A 14,939-nucleotide genomic window follows, 5' to 3' on the forward strand; every position below is an offset into this window, starting at 1 on the left:
TACCTTGGGCTCCCCACTGCTCTGCCAGTGCTCCTCAGTCCCAATCTTCATCCCCTGCTAGCTCAGATCTTGGGGCCCTGGAGCCCTTTCACCCCGGAATCCCAGCTGCTCGGCGGGGTGTGAGGGATGCAGCTCTGTCCCCCCATCTCTGCCTCGGGGGGGTACAGCCTGCCCTGGGTTACCCCTTTTGGGCTCCCAGCACACCCAGGCCCTGCATGGGAAGCCATGCGCTGTCCCCTGCCCCATGACTGCACCTGCACAGGGGGATGTGCCCCACGGCTCTTCAGAGCTCAGGGGAGACTTCAGCCCACCTGGCTCCCAGCCCCACCTCTTCCTCAACCACTAGCCCCCACTCTCCTCCCAGGGATGGGGAGAGAACAGAGGAGTCCTGGCTCCTCTCTTCGGCAAACACAGCTTCCCTACTGGGGCTCGCTGTGTTAGGAGAAAGCCCCCCGCACTCACGTGAGAAGCCAAGAGTTCACTGACCGAATGACCAGCCATGGTGGGCCGCGGCCGGGCATTCTAGGCCGGGGGTTCTCTCCAGGAGCCCATACTGCTGTGTTGTTCCTCTGAGGGATCAGTGCCTGTGAGGCAGCCCCTGTCCTCCCCCCAAATGAGAGTCAAGGCAATTGTCAACCGAGACCATGGGCGGCCGCCCACAGGCTAGAGCTGGAGAGAAAGCGTGACAATCCCACAGGTGGGCGAGTGCCGGGAGTGAAACCTGGGGTGAAAAAATAACCTTGGTGTGACTTTCACTGGTGCCCACTTCTCCTTTTCTGCCCACGCTCGTTGTTTGTTCGTTGGTCGGTTTTCTCCGGCCAGTTGGATGGAAAACTGTTGAGCTCAGAAAAGATCCAGGCTTCCTCAGAAGAGGGCGAGAATTGGAGGACATACCAAGGGTGGAAGGATGAAGAAGCAGATTTAATGGCTGTCTTGGAGTTCACAATAGGAAACAGGAATCCTGACGCACGGCCCTGCCACCCGTTGCTGTGATCTAGATCAGAGTGCAAGAATTGGGATCAGATTTTAGAGCAGGGGTTGGCAAATGCTGTCTTGTGCGTTGGATCCGATCTGCCCGGCTTAGCCTCTGGCGGGCCCCCACATCTCTGTATTTACCTGCACCTCCGCAGGTATGCAGGATCGCAGCTAACTGTGGTGAACCGCTGCCATTCTACTGCCCGGCACTATGTTAGGCGGTCATGATCCAGCCCTGTCCACAATGACTTTGTAGAGAGCAGAGTTAAAACCAGTTGTCCTGACTCACAGCCACCAAGTATAGATCGGCAGATAGCGGTACTTCTTTGGAGATAGATAGATAGATAGATAGATAGATAGATAGATAGATAGATAGATAGATAGATAGATAGATAGATAGATAGATGGGATGTGTGGGGATAGATAGATAGATAGATAGATAGATAGATAGATAGATAGATAGATAGATAGATAGATAGATAGATAGATAGATAGATAGATAGATAGATAGATAGATAGATAGATAGATAGCATGGTTTGCCAATTTTCCCCCCTTCTTGATGCTCTCGCTTTAAAACTCTTGGTTTCTCTTCTATCAGTGGGACGCACAGACCCCTCCATCTTCCCGCTGGTTCCCTGCTGCAGCAAGACTGGGAACGATCCCATGGGCATGAGCTTGGCCTGCCTGGTGACTGACTACTCACCACCGTCAGCGAAAATCCAGTGGAATTCCGGCAGAGTGACCGCGGGGGTCCGGGATTTCCCAGAGACGCTGACTAGTAAAGGGCTTTATACCCGGACCAGTCTGCTCACCATCCCTGATGGGCCCCAGAAGAGCGACAGCTACCGGTGTGATGTCACATATGCAGGATCCAGACAGACAGTGTCCAAGATGTTCCCGCAGAAATGTAAGACAAGCAACAGGGGAGGGAGGGGGAGGAGCCTGGATCTGGGATCCAGATCTTGTTAATTCACAGTCCGTAGGCACCTTGAGGCAAATTCTCCACCCCTCAACTAGGACAACTCCCCATGAATCCTGGAATAAGGAAAACCATAGGGTGAAATGCACCCCTGGGCAGAACCCCATGTTACTCTATAAGGGGGGATTTTTCAGTCCTGCCTAACAGATTTAGGCACCTAATTCCTGCAAGCTTTTGGTGTCCAAATCCCTTAGGCACTTTGGGAAAATTTCAGGCACAGATGTGGGGAGAAATGGCTCCTAATCCCCATGCTGCTGCTTCTGTATGGGGGAAACTGTGGGTTCTTTGTTTTACCTCCTAACTGTAACCCTAATCCTAACTCCAACTGTTTGTAATCTGATGGGTTGATACACCTGCCAGGAATGTAAACTGAAGACCAAACTCCCCTCCATTGCAAAACCCAGCTTTGTTCAACTTAGAGCACTGGTTCCCAGGCACCAGAGGCTCCCCCAATGTACAGTTGGCTGGCTCGGGCAGACACCCCCCTTTCCTGGATGTTTCCTAGTCCTCCTTCCTGGTCCTCATGTAGAGATTTCCCTCTGAGATGCTTTCCTCAACAAGGAGCCAGACACCTTCCCTTGACTGCAGCTGACATTCCCATGGAACAGGGCTGAGGGCAGTTATTGAGGAAAACAAGTTCAAACAAACACTGCTCCAGTTCCAGCTTTGTCCCCGCTGTTTACCAGGGAGAATGCATTTCATGCAACACATGCAAAAACAACCCAGGGAGGCATAGAACCTTTGCCTATAAAATTTACGGGCCCTGTTCCCATTTGCTTTAATACCTTTTTTGGCTATGAGAAATCTCAGCCCTAGAGGCCAAATAAAATAGCACAGGTAAACTTATCTCAAAGAGGGAGGGTTTTGCTAGGGCTGGGATGGGCGCAGTGTCATGACTCACCCTGGAGGAGGATCTACAAAGAGACACTGAACTGTGTTGTCCTTTCTCTCTGCTCTTAGCATGCGGTTCGATGATGCCACCCCAGGTTCGCCTCCTGGTCCCCTCCTGTGAGGACAGCTGCACAGAGAGCCAGCTGGAGCTGGTTTGCCTTCTCCTGACCTTTCGCCCTAGCAATGCTGAGGTGAAATGGCTGGTGAATGGAAAAGCAACGAGTCTCCCCACCCCGGCCTTCTCCTCTTCATTGGGCACCGATGGCGCCTACATGGGCCAGAGCTCCTTGAAGGTCTCCAGGCAGAGCTGGGAGAACGGGGACGTCTTCTCTTGCCAAGTCACCCATCCAGCATGGGGAACGGAGCCCTCCATGCACAACACCAGCAAATGCTTGGGTGAGGGGCTACGGCCGCGCAGGGTGGGAAGCGGGTGTGGAGGGTTAATGAGAAGACTAAAGGAAGGAGTGGCTGCACCTAGAAGCCAGGGTGATGGGAGAGGTGGAGATACAGTAGACAGGTCGATACTGTAAATGGATGGAAACAGAGAGAGACAGGAGGGAGGGATGCTATAGATGTGATGGAAGGGGTGTATAGATCAATAATGAGGGGGCCACAGGATGAAGCTTCTTGGTCCAACTTGGAGCATAAGCTTGGACTAGACCTGCTGAGATCTCTTCTAAACCCCCTTGTCTAGGATTCTAAGGCACGGTAGATATTTCACTAGAGATATACCTCACAGAGGTAGATAAACCAACTGGTTATGGTGCATTGGCCACGGTATTTTGGGGGATGGGTACCTGATAGAAGGAACCCAGGAACCTCTTCTCATGGGTTTCCCAGGATTTTAAGGTTGTGAGTGGATGAGATGAGCCTTCATGCATCCTTAAATGTTTCTAAACAAACACATTTGTGTGCACTAATTTCCAGGGTTTGTTATGGAAAGTCGTTGGGTCGCTCTGTAGAATTTGGAAGAGATTAAGTGTCGTTTTTGCCTTCCCACATTATTTCTCCTGTTCTCTTTGCATTTCACAGCCTGTCCCAAAAGTGCCCTTGAGCCAAACATCTACTTGACGAAACCCGCCTATGAAGAAGTGATCAAGAATTCTGGCCGTGTGTCCTGTCTAGTTTTGGGTTACGATTCTGTAGCCACTGCAATCATCTGGGAGGTGGACGGACGGGTCAGTTCTGCGGGGAAGACAGAAGCTCCCAAGAAGAACATCAATGGAACCACCAGCCTGGTCAGCTCCCACCCAGTGTCACGGGCACAGTGGGGACAAGGCACCAGATTTGCCTGCAAAGTGAGCACGCTCTGTTCTGGAGAACTCACCGAGGAGATAACCATGGTCAATAAAGGTGAGTAGTCTTTCAAAGGCAAAGGGAAAGTCATTTCTCTAGGCATTCCTAGCTGGGATTAGAGGGTGAAGCTCACCCCACACAAGTCCTAAGCTGACATTAAGGTAGCAATTAAGCCTTTCATGAGGGCATCATTAATTTCCACTTGAGTGATTTTCCCAGCATTCCCTGCCTTCTCATCATTAAATGCCAACTCTTCCCAGAATGTCACTTTCTTAGTTCCCTGGGATTTGGTATGTGAGGCACTTGGGGTATGTCTACACAGCAACTTTATTTTGAAATAACTAGCGTTATTCCAAAATAACTTAGGCCACGTCTATACAGCAGGCAGTTATTTGGAAATAATGTTGAAATACTGCCAAGCTGGAGGGATTCTTATTCTGATTCCTGCAACCCTCATTGTAGGAGGAGGAAGGGAAGTCCTAAGAAGAGTGCTCTATTTCGAAAAATGTGCTGTGCAAGACGTTCCCAATTTTGAAAGAAGTGATTTTGAAAAAAGCTACGCCATTGAGGTAGCTCAATTTGCGTAGCATATTTCTACTTAAGCCCTGCTGTTTAGATGAGTTTACTAGACATAGGAAAATGAAGAGGCTTCATTAACATCAAAATGGCTGCCGTACTGTGCCGATCAGCTGTCTGGCGGCACAGCGCAGTAGTCTGGACGTGCTGCAGTTGACAAGGGAAGCCCTTGTCGACCACTCCATTATGCCTTGTGATTGGCACAGCATGCCGGCTATTTTGATGTAACTGAAGTGGTGATTATTTAAATTGCCGTTTCATTTTCCTATGTCTAGTAAACTCATCTACATGGCTCCATCAATGAAGCCATGTAGTCTAGACATACCCTTAATGTGCTATTTTGGACTCTGATCTGATGGACATCCTCGATATGAGGATGGTGTTGGTTACCTAGCACCAGGCCTTTCAGGGATATTTTGGGTGAGAATTTGTGAGAGAGCCCAATGGAATTAGGTTTGCAAATCCTACTGAAATTCTTAAGGTGTCCAAATCCCTTAGCCAGCCTTTGAGAACCTGACCATGATTAATTTTGCTGTGAGCATTTGAAGGAGGACAGAGATTCTGGATGAGGAGATGGGCTGGTGGCCAAATGTCATGATGGTGGATGGGGCGGACTTGTGGTGGAGAGGAGATGGCGAGGTCTAAAGTTTGGGGTGAGGGTTCACTTTCGGGTGGCAGGAAGAGCTTCAGTCCCAGAGCCCATCTGCATGAAGGGAAAACCAAGCTGAGGAAGAGGAGCATGTTGATGATCTGGAAGGATATGAAGATGGTGTCGATGACAGTAAAGAAGGTCAGGAAAGTGCTGAAGGAGAAGAAGAGAAAGAACATCACAATCCTGGAGAAAATGAGGAAGAGGATGACCATGGAGGTCATGATCTGACAAAGATGAGGATAACAAGGAAGGCAGTGATCATATAGATGATGGAGGTGAAGAAGTTGAATATACTGATGAAGATGCTAAGTTATTGCCATGTCATGATGAGGAAATGGGATTTCATTATGCATTCTAAGACTTCGAAGTTCAATTGAATCTCTAGGGCCTTTGAGTTTCAAGAAAGATAATGCTCAGTGATTGGAGTTTTCTTTGGCCTAGTCTAACTTCACACTAATCCTCAACCTTTGCTCTTCCTGGTCCTTTTACAGAGTGATAGTTGCTGGATCTATGTCCCTACCTTAGTTGTGCAACCAAGTCTTATTCTTGTCTTGTCCCCTTCCTTTCCATCCAGGTATCAGCAAGAAGGAGCCTTCCATCACCGTCTCAAGAGCTTACCATGAAGACCTCTCAGGGTTGTCTTTGACTCTCATCTGCGAAGCAAGTGGCTTTTCCCCTGAAGACATCAGCATCTCTTGGTTGAAGAACAACTCCCCGGTCCTCAGGTCCAGTTACAACAATGGCCCTGTGTCAGGAAGTGGTACATTCTCGGCCTACAGCATCCTGAAGGTTGATCTAAGTGAAGGAGCAGAAAATTGCACCTGCGTGGTGAATCACCCAGCCTTGAGCAAGCCCAAGACTGTTGTGGAAAAGATCTTCTTTGGTAAGTGGGTAAGGGAGGAAGCAGCATGGAATCCCGTTGGGCCATAATTCAGCCATGACATTGGGTGGGCACTCTTGTTCTTGGAGAAATTGCATGGCTGGAAGACGGGTTTATTGAAACAATTCTTCCCCGCCGAATCACGGGCCTTTGTGGGAACGATTTGCTTCACATTTCAAAGTGGATTCCCACCGTGGCAGTTTCATAATTTGGTCCTTCTGGTCCCTTCTGTTCCTTCCCGGATCTGCAACCACGACAGTTGCTTAATTACAATCTACTCCCTCAATGGAGCAGGAGACTTTTAGATTTGCTTATGGGGGGCAAAGAGCTAAATAACCACCATGAGACCCAAGTATCCCAGCCCCTAGGTGGGTAGGAAATCCCCTGATGCCCTAAAAGAGGAAGATCCTGCCTTTTCCATCTGGGAGCCCCAAACTCTATTTCCCCCCCCAGTGACCTCAGCCCCTTCCCCAAACACCCCCTGGGCTTTGAAGCCCCAAAAGAAAGGCACTCAATTTCCACCTGGTGCCTGGTGAGTATTCGCTCAATGCTGCCTCCCGCCCCCAACCAGGTGGCAGCGACTGTAATCAAACACCTATGGAGGTCTTCCTCCTCCCCCCATCCCTGGAAGAGCTCTACGTCATGCAGAACGCCACCATCACCTGTCTGGTGAGTGGCATGGAGAACCCCAGCAGCCTGGAGATCTCCTGGAGCAGGGGAAACGGAGGCCCATTGACTGTGGACTCCAAGGAGCCAGTGCTGCATCCAAATGGCACTTACAGTGCAGCCAGTATCCTGCGGGTGTGTGTGGAGGAGTGGCAGGCCGGGGAGGAGTTCACCTGCACCGTGAAGCACCAAGATATCCCTTTGGTCATTGTGAAAAGGATCCACAAAAATCTCGGTAAGCTCTATATGGGATGGGGCAGCACCAGGTCTAATCTGGCCCCAGGCTGGGGGCACTGGCTCACTCAGACTATGGCAAATTCTCCAGGAGGCCTTGTGACTCTATGGGGTTCTAGTTCTGGTCCGTCTGCAGGTCGGTGAGCTTAGATGTTAAAAATTCATGGGTGCGATGAACTGAGAACATGCATGAGAGGGAGGGGGAGGGAAAGTCAGGACTCCTGGGTCCTTTTGCTGTCTCTACTAGGAGAACAGGTGAGATTGCCAAGGCTTGGAGCCATGGCCCCTGGTTCTAGCCCCTTTTCATAACTCTAAGAGGGCAGTGAAGTCTAAAAAACAATTAATTAATGGAGATTTCCTATCTCCTAGAACTGGAAGGGACCTTGAAAGGTCATTGAGTCCAGTCCCCTGCCATCACAGCAGGACCAAGTACCATCCCTGACAAATTTTTGCCCCAAATGGCCTCTGCAAAGATTGAACTCACAACCCTGGGCTTAGCAGGCCAATGCGCAAACTACTGAGATATCCCTCCCCCTGAGTCTAGTGGGCTAGAGGAGGGCAATTACCGTAGGGACGGCAGGCTGGATTTTTGGGTCCCATTCCCACCATTAACTGGTGTTTCCTTGTGACAGAGGTCTCTTTACGGCCCCCTTCTGTTTACGTCTCTCCTCCTCATGTGGACGAGCTGGCTCTCCAGGAATGGGCCACCATCACCTGTCTGGCCTCTGGCTTCCAGCCCAAAGACATCTTGGTGACATGGACCCAGAAGGACCGCCCCATTCCACAGGATGCCTACATCCACATCGGCCCCATGCGGGAGGCTGGGGAGGAGGAGAGCTACTTCATCTACAGCAAGCTCAGAATCCAGGCCTCTGAATGGCAGAAGGGGGACACCTACTCCTGCGTAGTGGGGCATGAAGGCCTGCCCAAGATTTTCACCCAACGGAGCGTGGACAAGGCCTCCGGTAAACCCACCGCCGTCAATGTCTCTGTGGTCTTGTCCGACACCGATGTCACTTGCCACTGAGGAGCAGAGCCTTGTGGGGTTCTCAGGCTGTACGGGAGATGGCCCTGGGGCCTCCTGGGGTCTCACATTCCTTGTACAATAAGGGTAAAACAGGGGGAGCTCTGGCATGCTGAGAATAGCTGTGTGTGAAATATGGCTGAATAAAAATGAAACACTCTGGAATTTTTTGATGAAGGGGTGTCATCCAGCAGCAATTGCCTCTGTGTCTCTTGTTGTATTGCCCCACAATATAGACTCATAGACTCATAGACTTTAAGGTCAGAAGGGACCATTATGATCATCTAGTCTGACCCCCTGCACAGTGCAGGCCACAGAATCTCACCCACCCCTCTTAGAATAATCCTCTCACCTAGATCTCAGATATTGAAGCCCTCAAATACTTTGAAGACCCCAAGATGCAGAGAATCCTCCAGCTGTGATCTGTGCCCAATGCTACAGAGGAAGGCGAAAAACCTCCAGGGCCTCTGCCAATCTACCCTGGAGGAAAATTCCTTCCCGACCCCAAATATGGCGATCAGCTAAACCCTGAGCATGTGGGCAAGACTCATCAGCCAGACACCCAGAAAGTTCTCTATAGTAACTCCTATAATAGGGTAATATGTAGGGTCCAACCATCCACCCTTTCTTCTTTCTAGCCATTCTTCTGTTCTTATGCATCATATATCTGCATTTGTCATTCTACAGTATCCATCCATCCATCCAATTCCCCATGAATCCCAAATCCATCCAACCATCTATCCATATCTGCCCACCCCATCCACCCACCCTACTTTCCACAGCAGCTGTCTCTATGGCTCAACAATATCTATCTATTGTGACCAAGGTCCTACTCAAACTTGATAGGTCCTGCACTTTCAGGCTGCTTGCTGGCCTCAGAGGCTCACATCAGACCGCAATTCAGGCACCATAGATGGGATCTCAGCTTGCTGCTTGTACAGCTTCTCTCATACACGGTCAGCAGAAGGTGCAGAGAGAAACGGATCTCCAGAGTCTCGTGGGACCTCTAAATGATACCCAGCTGGGGAGGGATCGCTCGGTGGTTTGAGCATTGACGTGCTAAACCCCGGGTTGTGAGTTCAATCCTTGCGGAAGCCACGTGGGACAAAAATTTGTCAGGGATGGTACTTGGTCTTGCTGTGAAGGCAGGGGACTGGACTTGATGACCTTTCAAGGTCCCTTCCTAGGAGATAGGCAATCTCCATTAATTTAATTCTCCCCTGCCAGTCTTTTCTCCTAATGGAAATGGGACATGGATTTTGGGGGGGGGGGGCCCATCTTCTGCTTTGGGTTCCACCCCAGGGCCCTGTAATAGCAGCTGCCTGGAAGAGTTTCCAGTATCAGCTACAAGACAGTTACAAGCCTCTGGGCTACTTCCCAGCACCTTCCTTCTCTCAGGCAATTCCTCCCAGTATCCACTGATCCTTGTTCCTCCTCCACTCCCTGCAGCACTCCTCCGTCCTCCCAGCTCCTCGCGCGCTCACTACAGAGACGCTCTCTCTACAACCAGTCTCAGCTGGTTCATTAAATTGGCCCAGGGGTGCCAACTAATCTCGGCTCACCTGACTCTGCAAGCCCGTTCAATTAGCTCCAGGTGCTTAATTGTCCTGACTGATTCCGGCAAGTCCCCGCTGGATCTAGATTCACCCCTGCCAGTTTACCTAGGGAACAGAGATTTGCTCAGGCTGTGGCTAATACATTTCTCTTCCATTGTGCTTTTGTATACTTCTGGCCTGACCCTGTCATGCTATGTCATGCTAAATGATGCAATGGCCTCTCTTCAAGTATCCACCCCCATGCAGTGTCATATTTCTACCTGCCCTCAGGAGTGCCTGCTTCTCTCTCCAAGTATTATTCATGTTGCTAAAGACCCTACAAGTCCTGACCGAGGCTAGGGTCCCATGGTGGTGGGCATGGCAGGAACACACACAGCAAAAGTCCAGGAGCAATGGGGCAGAAAAGGGATTCAAATTGGGATGCTCGGTGGAGCGAGATACCCACTCCCCACTGGAATTAGGAAATTATTTCCCTGGCATCTAATTCTTTAAAAGCCCATCAAAGACCTCAGTCTCAGAGCCTTCTCTCAGGTCAGTGTGAGATCCTAACAAAGCCTGGATCACCACCTTCAAAACTTGTTTCTTAATCATTGCCCCTAACTAGCAACAATATAGCGCCAACACCCTTAGGGGATGGGACCACACCTGACATCCGGGGCAGACTCAGAGTCCCCAGGGATCTGGTGTCGTATCTGCAGCCAGCTAGGTGGGAAATGAGTTAGGAGCTTTCATTCCCACCAGCTCGGTCCCTGGCTGTTGCTAACAGAGGCCTGGGGATGTAGTTCATCTCTGTGTTTGGGGTTTGGCAGAGCCATACTAGCACACAGCTGTCAGATCTGGAGTCAAAACCCAGGGAGAGCCGGAGAAGGGAACAATGCAAGGAAAAGGACAGATCATCATGCATTTAATTCCATACATGGATGGAGCAGCCGCATCCTGAATTCTACTTGCCACCTTGTTTGCCCCATATTAAGAAAGATGTATTAGAAAGGGGAGCGGGGCAGAGAAAGGGGACAAAATTGAAGAGGGGCGGGGAACAGCTTCCGTACAAGGAAAGAGTTTAGGACATGTTAGCTGGGCAAGGAGAAGTTCAAGGGGAACATGACAGAGGTTCTGTGAAATTGTTCTGGAGGAAGCCAATTTGGTAGGGTGACCTTCCCCACCCCAAAGCAAAAGAACCTGGGGGTCAACCGATGAAATTCAATGGCAGTAGGTTTGAAGCAAATACAAGCTGGTCCTTCCTCATGTGACCACTGTGGACGAGGGACCCTGTGAGTGCCCAAAGAATGATGGGGCCTCAGAGGAGAATCAGATCTGTTCACGGAGAGTCGGTCTATCCATGGCTGTTAACCAAGATGCAACCCAAGTGCTAGTTGACCCTCTGCCTCTGTCTGTCAGAGGCTGGGACTATAGGACCGCAGAGGGGTCACCCAACAGTTGCCCGGGTTTGGTTATTCCCTCTGATGCATCTGGAATGAGCCATTTGGGAGACAGGATCCCAGGGTCACAGAATGTCATAATTTCCTAGGGTTGGAAGGTCATCGAGGAGGTCATCATGTCCAGCCTCCTACCCAAAGGAGGACCAACCCAAATCAATCATCCCAGCCAGGGCTTTGTCAAACTGAGACTTATAAACCACTAGTGATGGACATTCTACCACCTTTCTAGGGAACCCATTCCAGTGATTCCCCACCCACCTAGGGAAATAGATTTTTCCTCATATCCACCCTAGACCTCCCAAAAGGCTCAATGGACCCTTGGCCATCCTTATGTCTACACCTTCAAAACAGAGGCTAGAATATTGGAAAGAGGGCAAAGGAAGAGCCAAAAAATGGACTTGAGGGTTGGAGAAAACTCTTCCAAGTGGAAGAAGTTAGGAGCCGAATCGGCTTTGTTTATAAAAGACACACTCAACCAAGGACCTCCGCGGTGCATAGACGCACCCGTGTAGGGAGAAAACACCAGGCACTTCCCGTCTCTGCATTTGTATAAAAGGGCTTAAGAGAAACCAAAGACCAGAAGCCAGGCCCAGACAGATACTAATAAAGCACAGAAGTCATGTCTGCACCTCCTGTCTGCAGTCAGGGTGGCTCGGGGTTGTGCTGACATGGGACCGAGGAAATATGGGGTGTGGCTGGTGGTGTGACCATAACTTTCCCCCTTTTTGTAGAGTTGGCCAAGTCATTGTAGGTCAGGGATCAAAGCGTCAACTGTAGGTCCGGTGCCTACATGAGCTGCAGATAAGAAGAAGTCTTCCCAACCACTCTGGAGGGATCCCTGGGTTGCATTCTGGGATCAGTGGGTGGTTTTCTCTGGTCTGGGCAATGCAGGGAGTGAGACCAGATGGTCATCATGGACATCTGAGGAGTCTTGCCTCAGTGCAACACAGGAAGGCAAGTGGCTGGAATATCTTCATCAACAATTTAGACGATAAGAGCATGAGAACGGCCAGACTGGGTCAGTCCATCCAGTCCAGCATCCTGTCTGCCAACAGTGGCCAAAACCAGATGCCCCAGAGGGAGGGACCACAACAGGGAATCATCATGTGATCCCTCTCCTGTCACCCATTTCCAGACAAACAGAGGCTAGAGACACCATCCTTACCTATCCTGGGTAATAGCCATTGATGGACCTAACCTCTGTGAATCTATCTAGCTCTTTTCTGAACCCTGTTAAAGTCTTCACCACATCCTCTGGCAAGGAGTTCCACAGGTTGACTGTGCACTGAGGGAAGAAAAACGTCTTTTGTTTGTCTTGAACCTGCTGCCTATCCATTTCATTTCGTGACCCCTTGTTCGATGGCATGGAGAGTTATAAATGTCAGGGTCGCTAAGCAGTGGAATAAATTGATTCAGGATGTGGGGGAATCTCCTTCACTAGAGCAGGTTAACAGACATCTCTCAGGGATGCTCTAGATGGCTCTTGGTCCAAGCCATGAGGGCAGGGGACAGGACATGATGATCTCTTGTGCTTTCTCCCCATTGTGGTCTATGATTCTGTGAATACATTGCTCTTGGAGGACTATCCAACCATCCCATGTGTGGAATATGTTAACTACACAGATCTTCCCATGGAAGTCTCTGGATATGAGTGATGGGCCATGGACCCCCCTCCCTATAGAGACAGGAGTTAAAAACTACTCCTTAGCCCAGAGGAATCCTCTGTTTGGGGTTGAAAAGTCTTACCCTTTCCATGTTGAGCGAAGACAGCTGTCATGCAAAGGTGGGGATTGGCCACGGATCTTTTCCCTTTTAGGAACATACATTGGAATGGAGTCCTTGGGAGACCCTTTCCCATAGAATCATAGAATCATAGAATAATAGGACTGGAAGGGACCTCGAGAGGTCATCGAGTCCAGCCCCCCGCCCTCAAGGCAGGACCAAGCTCCGTCTACACCATCCCTGACAGATGTCTATCTAACCTGTTCTTAAATATCTCCAGAGAGGGAGATTCCACCACCTCCCTTGGCAATTTATTCCAATATTTGACCACCCTGACAGTTAGGAATTTTTTCCTAATGTCCAATCTAAACCTCCCCTGCTGCACTTTAAGCCCATTACTCCTTGTCCTGTCCTCAGAAACCAAGAGGAACAAATTTTCGCCTTCCTCCTTGTGACACCCTTTTAGATATTTGAAAACCGCTATCATGTCCCCCCTTAATCTTCTTTTTTCCAAACTAAACAAGCCCAGTTCATGAAGCCTGGCTTCATAGGTCATGTTCTCTAGACCTTTAATCATTCTTGTCGCTCTTCTCTGTACCCTTTCCAATTTCTCCACATCTTTCTTGAAATGTGGCGCCCAGAACTGGACACAGTACTCCAGCTGAGGCCTAACTAGTGCAGAGTAGAGCGGCAGAATGACTTCACGAGTTTTGCTTACAACACACCTGTTGATACAACCTAGAATCATATTTTCTTTTTTTGCAACAGCATCACACTGTTGACTCATATTCAACTTGTGGTCCACTATGACCCCTAGATCCCTTTCCGCCATGTGATGGCCCCAGTAGGAGGTGAACTATAGTGACACCTAGATGTCCTTGTTGAGCTTGGTACCCGGATTGCACTCAGACCTGTGTCCCATCCTAGTTCCCCATTCATCAGATGATGTTGCTTCTGAAATTATACAAGTTGGGGAGTCTCAGAAGAGCTCTGTGGTCAACTTCCCGAGGTCCCAAAATAGGAGTTAAGGAAGAAGCCTCTCTAATTGCCCTGTTGATCCTTTCCTCAGCTCCTCTCTGCCTGGTGGAGGACCAAGGGGTCTGTGCTGAAGAAGGAGAGGGGGAATCAGACCGTCTCTGGACTCCCGTTATCTTCATCGCGCTGTTCCTGCTCAGCCTGGTGTACAGCACCGGTGTCACGCTGCTGAAGGTGAAAGCCACCGTCGCCTGCCCGGTCGCACTTCAGAGCCTATAGCAATGACCGGTGCTGAGTGCTCGGTCATCCATCCGACGCCATCCCCATGCTGCCACCAATACCCAGTTATCAACCACCCTCCACCCTTGGAACTATGTGAGCCTCCACCACCCAGCATGTGACCATCCACCATATGACTATGCATTGCCCATTATGTGGTCATCACCACTCACTATATGACTATCCACCCTCTGGTCATCCACCATGTGACCATCCACCGCCCAACATGTGACCTTCCACTGCCCACCCTGTGACCATCCACTGCTACTCTGGCTACGTCTAGACTACATGCCTTTTTCGAAAGAGGCTTTATCGAAAGAAACTTTCGAAAAAGCCTCTTCCGAAAAAGAGCATCTAGCTTGCATTACGCAGATCGAAAATTGATCCGCTTTTTCGAAAAAGAGCATCCAGACTACTGGACTCTATTTCGAGTAAAAAAACGGACCTGGAACTGCTTCTGGTAGGATAAAGGGGCAGCCTTCACTGCCTGGTGCTGCTGCATGCCCTTTGCAGAGACGCGTGCTTAAAGGGATTCCCCCGACCAGCCACTGCTCTGCTCCTGCTTCTCGCTTGACTACCTCTTAGAGGGAAAGAAAAGAAGATGCAGTGCTTGTTCTGGTTGCCCTGCTTTGTTGGACACCACAGCAGTTTATTTTTTTTTCCTGCTTTGCACTATGTTTTGGCTATGGAACCTGAGCTGCCCCTGGGCAGGCGATGGCCTCACGCTGCCATACAGCAGCTTCTGCTGCATCTTCATGACTCTGTCATGAATCTCCTGCCCCATATGGACCTGG

General features: G+C 50.0%; 1 gene segment (V, D, J or C); it reads left to right on the forward strand.

Annotated features, from left to right (window-relative positions):
* Nucleotides 1–1,309: 1,309 nt before the first annotated feature.
* On the forward strand, nt 1,310–14,208 carry LOC102449795 (Ig heavy chain C region, membrane-bound form-like). The segment is given in 7 exon segments: nt 1,310–1,883; nt 2,916–3,242; nt 3,879–4,199; nt 5,945–6,253; nt 6,822–7,151; nt 7,783–8,115; nt 13,961–14,208. Coding segments are annotated over 7 exon segments (2,181 nt in total).
* The last annotated feature ends 731 nt before the right edge of the window (nt 14,209–14,939 follow it).

Source organism: Pelodiscus sinensis, chromosome 30 (assembly GCF_049634645.1).
Source record: "Pelodiscus sinensis isolate JC-2024 chromosome 30, ASM4963464v1, whole genome shotgun sequence".
Classification (NCBI taxonomy): domain Eukaryota; kingdom Metazoa; phylum Chordata; order Testudines; family Trionychidae; genus Pelodiscus; species Pelodiscus sinensis.